This window comes from Lissotriton vulgaris, chromosome 2_1 (assembly GCF_964263255.1).
Source record: "Lissotriton vulgaris chromosome 2_1, aLisVul1.2, whole genome shotgun sequence".
NCBI lineage: Eukaryota > Metazoa > Chordata > Amphibia > Caudata > Salamandridae > Lissotriton > Lissotriton vulgaris.
The window spans coordinates 20,134,663-20,147,036 of record NC_141687.1 but is presented as its reverse complement, the minus strand read 5'-3'; the positions used below and the strand labels follow the sequence as shown (position 1 = coordinate 20,147,036).

General features: G+C 44.4%; 1 protein-coding gene across 1 annotated transcript in view; it reads right to left on the bottom strand.

Moving 5' to 3' along the window:
- LOC147729479 (uncharacterized) overlaps positions 1-11,371 on the bottom strand; it is a 207,140-nt gene extending 195,769 nt beyond the window's left edge. The window contains exon 1 of the mRNA XM_086954000.1: positions 10,807-11,371. Coding sequence (XP_086810126.1) covers positions 10,807-11,371 — 565 coding nt within the window. The remainder of the gene's footprint in view (positions 1-10,806) is intronic.
- Between the last annotated feature and the right edge of the window lie 1,003 nt (positions 11,372-12,374).

Genomic DNA, 12,374 nt, shown 5'->3' with positions numbered 1-12,374 from the left:
TATATATATATATATATATATATATATATATATATATATATATATATATATATATATATACTCAATAAGAGATGACGACACCATGTGCAGATTAAAGATTTTATTTTCTTGCCGCAACGAAACGCGTTTCAACTGCTCCACAGTCTTGTTCACTGGTAAAAGAGCCAAAGGCGTGCGGCCATTTTAAAGTGCATAACGTGACTAACAATAAGACTACAAAAATAGTGCAAGTGAAAACAGACTCGTAGTTTTCTACAATTCAAATGGCACTAGTGCAATAAAGATTTCAAGCTTCAATATAATGAATTCATTGACATAATCTCATAGAAGCTATGTTTAATGGACATTTTACCAAATGACTTTCTTATGTCGAAATCTTAAATACGTCCATTCAGAAAATGCGGTACTTTCAAAGTGCAAACGTTGTATCATTATAAACAACAATCATTTCTGCCCTATTTCATTGATGGTTGCAAGGTAATCACAACAGTTACATTTCATTACGCTCAAGTGAGCTATCTACTGAATGTTCCGCTTTTCATCTCAACAATAATGCCCAAGTGGTATGGCACCCTAAACATAGTGCATTCCAACATCTACCATTTCCATCATGAGTCTGTTATAAATAACTGGGAAAACAAAAATAAAATATATTTTAAAAAAATTAAAACCATTTTCTTACTGATTTCATTGCTGTCGCTAGATACTCACAATTCTTTTATAAGTGTGTATGAAGGTCTTCTTCCATATTCAGGCCCCCTGGTTGTTTACAATTGAGTTTAATGATGTAACGGGACTCCAATTTCCTCCAATCCTTTGTCCTGTTACCACCCCTCACATTCGTTTTCACTGAACCAATTACATAGTAAGACAGGCCTTTCACATCTGTACCATGGATCTGCTCAAAGTGTCGGGCAACTGGGTATGTTCTATCACCATTCTTAAAGGCACTTCAATGTTGTAACACGCGTTTGTGTACCTCTAGGATCCTCAAGAACCTAGCGGGGGAGGCTGCCCATCCTGAACCTCCAATCCTGTCACCCGTTCAATGCAATTGCAATGTGACTTTTTTTGCTGAGAAAATAGCCACTATATATGCTAATTTTACCCCCAGTGACGAGGGTTGTGATGTTGGTTCAGCCCCCACCATACCCTGTAATAGTGATTTAATGGAGCCTCCCATGAAACATGAAATTGAGGCATGGCAACCAAAGGATATTCCAGCTTTTGGCGCTGCACTTAATAGCATAAAATCGGGCTCCCCTCACGACCCTCTGCCTGCGCACGTCCTCAAACAGCTAGACCCTTCTATTTTGGAAGTTCTTAGAGTATTGGTAAATGCCTCCCTGAGTGAAGCTATAATACCTAGCGAGTCGAAGCACCCTATGGTAGTCCCACTGCTATAAAAGGCCAATAGTGATCCGGAGGTATATTCCAACTTTCGCCCCCTATCTCTGCTGCCAATCCTGTCTTAGATTCTTGAAAAGCACGTGAACAAGCTGCTCGCAGATTTTGTAAATGACAATAACCTCTTGCATTACTCCCAATCAGGTTTTAGGAAAGGTCACTCCACGGAGTCCACCCTTCTAGGGGTCACTGAGGTGATCCGTCAAGAACTGGATACTGGAGGGACAGCGGCACTCATCCTTTTAGATCTGAGTGCTGCATTTGACACCATCTCCCATTTAACCCTTATTCAGTCCCTGAAGAACATTGGAATCAGAGGCAAAGCACTGAAATGGTTGGAACAATTTCTTTCACATTGAACCTTTCAAGTTTTTTCTAAAAGTAACCGTTCGGATGTACAAGATTCCCCTTATGGAGTGCCCCAGGGTTCCATACTGAGTCCCTTACTCTTTAATGTTTATGTCACTCCCCTAGCCAAGATCGCTGAAGATATGGGTCTTACTATATATTCTTATGCGGACAACACTCAACTAGTGTTCTCCCTTACATATACAGATAAATCAGACGTTTCTCCCCTTCGTTCTGGGCTACGGAAAATGGCTAATTGGCTCCATTCCAAGAAATTAAAGCTAAACGGGGATAAAACTGAGTTACTCATCTTTGGCAACCAAAAGAATCTCTGGGGCCCAACTCATTGGCCAGCGGAAATGGGTGCCACTCCGGTTGCGGTACAATCTGCACGCAACCTAGGAGTAATAATTGATGACAAGCTGTCCATGTGTACCCATACAGCAAAAACTGCCGCAACCTGCTTCTTGATTTTCAAATGGCTGAGAAAAATATTGTGGCAACTGCTGGATGGAGCACAGAGAACGGTTATACAGGCCTTGATTACTTCGAGATTAGACTACGGCAACGTCCTTTTTCTAGGAGTGACGAAAAGCACTCTGAATCGACTCCAAACTGTTCAGAACTCGGCGGCCAGGCTGCTCCTTAATCTCCCAAGCCGTACCAGTATGACAGAACATCTCAAGAATTTGCACTGGCTGAGAGGGGCAAGTAGAGTAAAGTTCAAGGCACTCTGCTACATGTTCAAAATTAACTCAGGAACAGCCCCGGAGTATTTATGTAAGATTGTCCAGAAATACTTGCCCTCACATAACCTACGCTCAATACACCAGGCTAAATTCATTGTTCCCAAGGTTAATAGTGCACGACTGGGTGGTCGTTCTTTTGCCTACATGGCACCAGTATTGTGGAATTCACTTCCGCTGCAACTGCGGTTAGAACCCTGCTACCTCCGCTTCCGTAAGGGAGTTAAATCATGGTTGTTCGATCAATAATTGTCTCCCTGTTCTCTTTAGTAACATAGATCCAAGGCGCCGGGAAACCCTCAGGGTAGCTGTTGCGCCATATAAATGTAATAAATAATAAATAAATAATAAATAGGATGGTGCTCCCTACGTACCGCAGGCCGCACGTGCACTGCAGCACGTAGATCGCGTAGTCTGTTTTACATGAATATTTTCCTCTTATATTCATCATCCTATTGGTCAAGCCTAATCTATACTGATCAGTATTGACCCCATGAGTACACGCTTTACATTTATGACACCTTGATAAAACCTTGTTTCTTATTTAACCAGCTAGTTTTTCCCTTTGGTTTTTTGATAGTATTACTAACCAGAGCCTGTTTAAAATACATTACTGTGCAAAAAGTGATTTGTGGTCTCTTTGTAACTTCTTTTCCCAGTACTGGATAATTTTGATTATGTGCCAATGCTTGTTGAGTATTCTTCTCATCTCATCATGGTGCTTACTAAAAGTTGTGATGAATCTACACTGATTCCCACCTTCTTTCGCTTGTGTTTTTAATTTTGATGCATCAAATAGAATACTCTCTCTTTTCCTCTTTGATGCCTTCCTTGTGCCACTGTCAATCCATTCTGCCGGATAACATCTAGATTTAAATCTTCCTTTCAATACTGCCAGTTCTTTATTACTCTGCTCTGGCACACTACAGTTACGCATTACTCTTAAGCTCTCACCATACGGAATACTTCTTTTTAGATTTAAAGGGTGAAAGCTATGTGATTGTAGCAATGTATTTCCGGAGGTAGGTTTCCTGTACAACCGGGTCTCAACCTTTCCTTTTTCTATGTACACTGTAACGTCCAGAAAGTTAACACTCTTCTTGCTGATTTCACTTGTGAATTTAAGGTTACGATCATTCCTTTGCAATTCAGCAATAAATTATCTTGCTTCCAACTCAGTGCCTTTCCAGACTATGAACAAGTCGTCAATGAAATGATGAAACGACTCCAGTGCATTATGTTGTTATCCCATTCTCTGTGGTACTGCACCCGGATCACCTGCTCCTCCCACAAGCCCATATGCAAATTTCCATAACTGGGGTGCAGTACCACAAATTTTATGGAAAAGTTGGTCATTGAACAGAAAGAAGTTACTGTTCAGACACTTCTTAACCATTCGTATGATCATTTTCGAATAAGCCCACAACTTGATTGACCTAGTGCCTAAGAAATGTTCAATAGCACATAGACCATCTTTGTGCCGAATACTCGTATAGAGTGTCGACACATCAGTTGTTATAAGGAGGAAATCATCTTCCCAAGGAAGATCATAGATTCTCCTGAGGAAGTCCCCCGTATCTTGAATATAGGAGGGCAGTGCCTTTGCCATAGGATTTAGAAAAGAATCAACAAATTTGGAAGTGTGTTCTAAAGCACTACCAATGGCTGAAATTATCGGGCATCTTGGAGGATTAGCCAAATCTTTGTGGACCTTTGGGATAAGGTAAAATACAGAAATATATATACATAATTCACTGAAAAAACATAGGTTTCAGAGAAGTTATAGTTAGGAATTAGCATTCAAAAAACCTTAGAAATTCACTGAAAAAACCATAGGTTTTAGGGGTAGCTGCTACACATTTCACTTGTATAAAACCATTGAAGTTCCCCTAACTATAACTTGCGCGCCTGCAATCCACTGCTGATGATGTCACATGTTACATCATTCATGACATGGTCAGTGGCATCACTGATGACATCACTGATGACATCTCAAATGACATCATTGATGACATCATCCAGTGAAAGTGGTTTGGTTCGTTATTTAAATATGTATTTTATATATATATATATAGAAATCTGCCTTGACTGAGTGGATGAATAAGTGTGTGAATGGAGGATTTAGTACCAATGTGATTGACTGTCTAAGTAAGGAATTGTAAGTGTCTCTCTAAATATATGGGATAGTGATTAAACTGTATAAATACCTGTATTACTCTGTCTCTTGTTGTGTAAACTACTACATAAGTTGGTTACTACCTATGTGATAGTCTACATTAGTTATTAATTAGTTAAATGAGTATTTGTATGGGATAGTGAATGAATGTGTGTGTGGTTGGGTGGGACGAGTGTGATTGTGGAAAGATGTGTAAATAGTTGATTTAGTAAGTATATGAGGTTAAGACTGTATGTGGAAACAGTTGTTTGGGTGAGTGAATCTCACCCAAACTAAAAATATAAAAGGCAGTGTATGTGACAGTTATTGTATATAAATGAAATCCTTCAATCACGTAATAAATCCAGAGATCTGTTTAATATTGTGGAGAGTCTTAGTGGCAGTGACAGAACCTCTTTAGCTGTGGCTCCCACCCAGGACCTCTGCAACACATTAAACACTTTTTTCTTTAATAAAATCTGCACCATAAAGCAAAGTATTTCCACCATTTCATCTTCCCCTCTTCTGGCCGACATTTATCATAATCCTTCAACTCTGGAATTTCTCCCCTTCATTGACCTTGCCTGCTTATCTAAACTCCTTCTTAAAGTTAAATCTGGCTCTCCTGAGGACATCTGCCCCCCATATATTTTGAGAGAAGTGGGAACCGCCATCCCCGAGAGCATGCTCTCCATGATGAATGGATCTCTTTCACAGGGCCTAGTCCCCGATAACTTTAAAAAAGCTCTTCTTATTCCTTTGTTAAAAAAAGCGGGGGCTAACCCATTGGACCCATTTAACTACAGGCCTATATCCTTGTTGCCGTACTGTGCCAAATTATTGGAGGCCCATGTCTGTAACAGCATCTCCCAATTTTTGGAAGAATCACAGTACCTTGCGCCTAATCAGGCTGGCTTCCGCCCTTATCATTCTACCGAAGCAGTTACCGTTTCGGTACAGAATACTTTGAGGCGGAATGCCGATGAGGGGATCCACCAGGCTCTGGTGCTACTGGACCTATCGCCTGCATTTGACATGGTTGACTATACCATCTTGGTCAACCGTGTCGAGCAGGCAGGTCTCAGGGGCTCTGCGCTGAGCTGGATCCGCTCATTTATTACTGGCCGCACCCAATCTGTGAGACTGGGTTCCTTTACAGCCCCCACCATCCCTACCACTTGTGGAGTCCCTCTGGGCTCATCCCTGTCACCTTTGCTTTTTAATTTATATTTACGCCCCCTGCTGTACTCTCTCAGGAATGCCAGAGTAACCATCTTCAACTATGCAGATGACTTGCAGCTCATCTTCCCTTTAACACCAAGGACTCAGTGGCAGAGTTTCAAAACACCATGTCTCACATCCTGAGTTGGATGAGCTGCAGTCATCTGAAAAACAACCCAGGCAAGACTGAATTGGTCTTGCCTGGGCAGAGTGTACTTAGTTGGAACCCTGGTTTCTGGCCAGCCAGCATGGGAGCCCCACCATCCAAGTCGCCCTCAGTTAAGAGCTTAGGAATTTTTCTTAGTGAAGATCTCTCTCTGAAAAGGCAGGTCGGCGCAGTGGTGTCTTCTAGCTTCTTTCAGTTGAAGAAAATCAAGAAAATTGCTCGTTTTTTTTCCCTGGAGGCCCTCACACAGATTGTCATCTCCCTGGTTCTGTCCAGACTGGATTTCTCCAATAGCCTCTATCTCGGGCTCCAGGTTGGAGAGCTAAAGCGTCTCCAGCTGATTCAGAACCAGGCAGCTAGACTTATTCTCAACCTACCTAAAAGGCAGTCTGTCAGATTGGGCCTAAAACAGCTACACTGGCTGCCTGTTGAGCAACGGGTAGCTTTTAAAACCAGATGTATTTTGTTTAAGTCCCTACATCACTCTGGTCCTCTATTCATTAGAGATCTGTTTAAAAAATATGATCCCCCCCGTAATCTCCGGTCCATGCATAAATCCCTTCTGATTGTCCCTCCTTACAAGAGGAAACGTCTCGGAGGTTGCTGCTTTGACCACCTTGCAGCCACCTTCTGGAATTCTCTTCCCCTTCACCTCAAAACTTGTGATAACATCCTCAGTTTCAGACACTCCCTCAAAACATGGCTTTTTTCCCAAGCGTTCTGCTGAGTTCCTCTTTGCCACTCCTGACTGACGTGTTGTGTTCCTGTCTATAGCGCCATGAAGCCCCCGGGCGTACGAGCGCTCAATAAATACATATCAATATCAATATCAATATCAATGAGTATACATAATACTCAGTGATTGTATGCTTGATGTATGGATATCTGTATACTTTTAATACTGATTTTATAACACACTAAGTATGAGTTACTATCTATATGAATAAATAACGTGGTGTTAGTGTAAGTGAGTAGCTTAGTAAATATAAGAATGATCAATTGTTTGCATAAGTGAGTAGGAGTACCTGCACGTGCTGGTGTGTAATGTTGATGTAGGTATGTAAGTATATATAAGTATATTTAATAGTGTTCTATTGATCTTTGTTAGCCTGCATGAGTGAATCTATAGGTAAGTGTTTAGATGTGTGTGTAGATGTAGGAATCACTGAGTGGGTTTTTAGAACCTTGTACTGGTGTGTCAATGTTTCAAATACGGTACTTCATATTTTACAATGTGCGTTAAAAGATTATGCTACTGTCTGATCAGGTATATCAGCTTGTCACATGGATGATGTCATCAGTGATGTCATCAGTGATGTTATTTGAGATGCCATAAATTATGTCACTGACCTTGTCATGAATGATGTAATATGTGACATCATCAGCAGTGGATTACGGGCGCGCGAGTTATAGTTCGTACAACTAACTATAACAAGGGAATTTCAATGGTTTTATACGAGTGAAATGTGTAGCTAACTATAACACCCCTAAAACCTATGTTTTTTTCAGTGAATTTCAAAGGTTTTTTAAAAGCTAATTCCTAATTATAACATGTCTGAAACCTATGTTTTTTTCAGAGAATTTCAAAGATTTTTAAAATGCTAATTTATAAATATTTTTATAGTTTTTTTATATTTTCTAACTACATTTTTTTAATCTTTTTAATTTTAGATGTTATTTTTTACGTTATATTACACTTTTTTTGTTACATACATTTTTTTCATTATTTTATATTGTTTATAATATACTTAAATTATTTTTATAATTTTTTTCTTTTTTTTTGCAGTTGCGCACCCTACGTACACCCTACTCATTTACTGCACGAAACAGCCATTTTAGGGTCGCTGTCTAGGATCCGCGAAGGGTGTGCGACGGGTATAACTTTTTCCACGCAGTTGCTATGTGACTTGTGCGCGACGCCTTCCGCATATGCGAGATGTACGTATAACGCGACGTGACGGACGTGCGCATGACGTCATATACCTATCAGACGCGGTGTGTGCGCAACTTCCACAATTTTTTCAATGTTGAAAAAAAGATATATAAATATGTAATATAAATATTAAGACAAGAGATTATTTGAGGTTATTATATTAATAATTTTCTTTAACTTTCTTAAAAAGTACATCACTGTTATCCTAAGGGTGGAAATTAACTTAGCAGGTAAATAGTGTTATCGTTACCTTTTCTTACTCAGTAGTGGATCCTTGACAAAGCACTGCTGCATCTCCTCTAAACAGTTGATAGAATGCAAATTACCAAAGACACGCGGAAGCCCACGTCTTTTAAAAAAAAGAAAATATCGCTAGAATGCACGGATCATACGTGCGCCCTGCAATTTTTCCCAAAAAAGAAAAAAATAGGGGCCATGGGAGACCTTGTGGGACCCCCTGAGGAGACCTAAAGGATCAGGGTGTGTCTACCCTCCCCTTTTCACGTTTTTTTTTTAAACAGATTTTATTAACAGATGGCAAATATATTGCAGCACTCCGCACTCTGAAGTTAACTGCACATCAAATACAGAGCATCAAGAAATTGGCAATCTATACAGCATTTTGGATTCAAATGATTCATCAAACTTAACAGCTTCCCAACCCCCATCATCCAACCTCCCCTTCCCCCACCCAGATTCCACCCATCCCGGTCGCACGACATCGTCTCACATTTCCTCCAACTCACTTTGCGTTCTAATATCATGTGCACTCCTTTCACGGACCCTTCTATCCCGCCTCCAGAGCCATCTCCCGGTCCACTGGGGGCTCCAGCCAAAGGCCCCGATAATCTGCCCATCTCTTCCATATCTTGTAGAGCTTTCGTGGGCACCCGCGGGCCTCAAAGATTGGCTGTTCCAGCCCCATACAGAAATCAAGGCCCTTTTTCCACACCAAAACCGAGGGAGGTTGGGGGTCTTTCCATGCTTTGACCACATCCCTCCTGGCTAAGGTGAGACCCAGCAGCAGTAGATGCCTCTTATATATGTTACGGAAGCTCCCACCCTAAGACCTGGGTCAGACAATCCCACACCCCATTCTAAAACCTGGCCAGCGAACCACAGCTACATACTGTATGTATCAGTGTCCCCACCTCCCTGCCACACCGGAGACAGTCTGGGCGCGCAATAAGGCCAGCCCGTCTCAACCTTTCCCTTGTAAAATATTCTCTATGCAAGTATTTGAATTGGATTAGCTGCAGCCGTATCGCTATGGCCGCGCCTTTAGGGACCGCTGGCGCCTCCCGCCTATCCTCCTCCTCAAGTGCCCCCACATCCCTCTCCCACGACTCCCGGAGCTTCAGCAGTGTATTGGAACAATATATGACCAGTGTTCGATAAATACGGGAAATCATTTTGTCCCCCATAAAGACCTTGGCCTCCAGTGGGCTAAACTCCGGGAGGGAATCAAGACCTTCAAGACTCAGTGCAATGGCATGACGGAACTGTAGGTATCTAAAGAAATGGGACCGGGGCATATTTTACTCCTCGCGCAAGCCTTGGAAGGATTTAAGCGTCGTTTCAGACATTACATCTCCCAATGATGAGATACCAATTTCATCCCAGCGCCTGAAGCCATGGAGAGAGGCTAGAGAAGGCAGACGTCCATTGTGCCACAGCGGGGTCTCCTGTGTCAGTCTGCCCCACCATCCCATGCGACGCAATACCTGTCTAAATTTGAAATACTACCTGGGTGGTCGGCGGCAGCCCCTTCAGCAACTGCGTCGGGTATAGGACCATATGTAAAGTACTGGAGCCCATGAGATGTCGCTCCAGAGCATATGCCGGGTCACCCTATCTCCATACCACCATTCATTCGAACCAAGAGATGAAAGGGCTGGTAGTAGGACAGGATATAGGAGGTTGCCAAACCCCCATCATAAGTGGACAGAAAACAGGTGCGCAGCGCCACCCGCACCATTCCCCCGGCCCACAGAGACTGGCCCAGTGCCGACTCCACTTGCCGGGACCACTGGGGTCAGATCGGGTATGGGTGATTTTGTAATTGGTAAAGTAAGCGGGGGAGAGCCACAATTTCAAAGATGGCTGACCTGCCATAAATAGTAAGGGGCATTCAGGACCACGTCCTCATCTCGGACCGGACCCTATCCCAAACCGGTACCAGGTTGCGCTCCCAGGATAGCGCAGGAATTGCGGAGATGAACACCCCCAAATACTTGATACCCCCCACCGCTACTTGCAGTGTGGACGCCCAGTCCCCAACACCCAAGCACTCCCCCAACACCCATAGGGTCGATTTACGAGGATTCAGATACAACCCGGAGGTCTCGCTGAATTTTTGCATAATTTCAAGTAGGCGCGGCCCGACCTGCCAAGATTTGTGAGAAAAAGCAAGACATCATCAGCATAAAGGGCGATCTTATCAGTCGGGCCCCGCTCCCACTCAAAACCGTGGTGCTGCGCATCTAATCGCACCCAACCGCCAGCAGTTCCATAGCCAGGGCAAACAGGTATGGTGAAAGGGGGCATCCCTGTCTTGTGCCACGCCCAATGGAGAATTTGGAAGATATGGCCCCTGCCATTCTGACCGAAGCTGTCAGGTCCGTATACAAGAGTCTCAAATAGGATAGGAAGTGAGGCCCCAGGTTGAGCCAAGGCAAAAGCGCAAATAAATAAACCCAGCTCAGGGAATCAAAGGCTCTGTCTATATCTGCTAGGAGAAGTGCCGCTTGGACCCCAGTGCCTTGAATTGCCGCTACTGCAACATGGGCCCCGCGTATATTGTGCCTAGTTGCCCTATCGGGCATGAAACCGTCCTGGTCTGGGTGTACAAGCCCCGCAATATGAGGTAGAAGACGGTTATCCAGTGCTTTAGCCAAAATCTTAGCCTCAACATTTAGGAAAGATATGGGCCGGTACGACGCATGCTGCTCCGGAGGCCTGCCTGGTTTATGGAACACCACTACCTCTGCATGTCGCCAATCAGCAGGGAGGCTACCCCTCTCCCTCAAAGTGCAGCTCTGTAGTGTGCGCCAAACTGTTGGTTGGTATTTTTTATAGAATTCGCTAGGGAACCGGTTGGGCCCGGGGGCTTTTCCCGTGTTAAGCTCCCCCAGTGCTTGTCCCAACTCCTCTTCCGTTAGAGGAAGCTCCAGACGATCACGCACTTCATCCGCTCCTGCCCGCGGTGGCAAGTCCGTAATAAATTTGTCCACCATGTCTGCTGGTAGGCACTCATTCAGGGCATATTCGACTATGTAATATGCCGCGAAACTCTCCGCTAGTTTCCGCGGGTCCGTGATCGGGTCTCCCACAGTATCCAGGAGTCCCGGTAGGGTCTGCGCCTGGAACGTGTTCTGGCAGAGGCAGTTCAGCATCGTCCCTGACTTGTCTCCCCATTGATAAATCCTGCTACGCGTCACCAACCACACCTGCCGCGCCTCATCCAGTAGTATCGACGCTTTGGATTGCTGCGCTAAGAGAAGCCGCCCCACCACCTGATTGTCCCCACCTACACCACAGCGGCGCTCCAGGGTCTCCACATCTGCGCGGCCCGGAACAAGTCTGCCTTTCCCTGCTGTTGCGCAGCTGCACACCATGCAATATCCACTCCCCGCAGTGTGGGCTTCATGACCTCCCACATTGTTCCGGCCTCCTAGACAGATCCAGCATTTTCCACCCAGTAGTGTGCTATGGGCTCCCTCATATGTTTCTGATATTCCTCATTCTGAAGGTGCCATGTAGAGGGCGCCATCGAAATGGCTGCCGCCCTCTATCTAAAGTAAATTCTATGGCAACGGGGGAATTGTCTGAAAGCCCCCTAGACAGCACAGTCGCCGACTCTACCCTACCTATAGCTGAACGGGGGACAAATATATAGTCTAGTCTAGAGAAGGATTTGTGGACTGCTGACAGGTATGTGTATTCCCGCCCGTGTGCATGTAAGTATCGCCAAATGTCCACCCAGTCCAGACCTCAAACCAAATCCCACAGTTTAGTGGCCCCCCAGCCATCTGTCCCCCCCCGCGACATCTATCAACACCCAACTCCCCCCACCAAGCCCTGAGCAATGGGATAACAGGTCCCGCCCCTCGTACTTCTACCCCACCCCACTGCCCCACATTCAACAGATACATCATGTACTATAAGAGCTTCTCCACAGTGGTGCCTCAGGCAGACAAAGCACAGCAGATCACAGTGATATCCAATTCTCCCCCGTCCATGTGCCCAGTATTCATGGATCCACTATCTGGGGATCAGGGGCACCCCCGTGGCTTCTGCGCCCCCCCCGAGTTGGAGCGACTCCTAGATCGGGAACGCCAATTCCTACCCCCTCTCGGCCCCTGGGCCGTTTGCGAGCGGGCCTCATTCTGCAAAGAG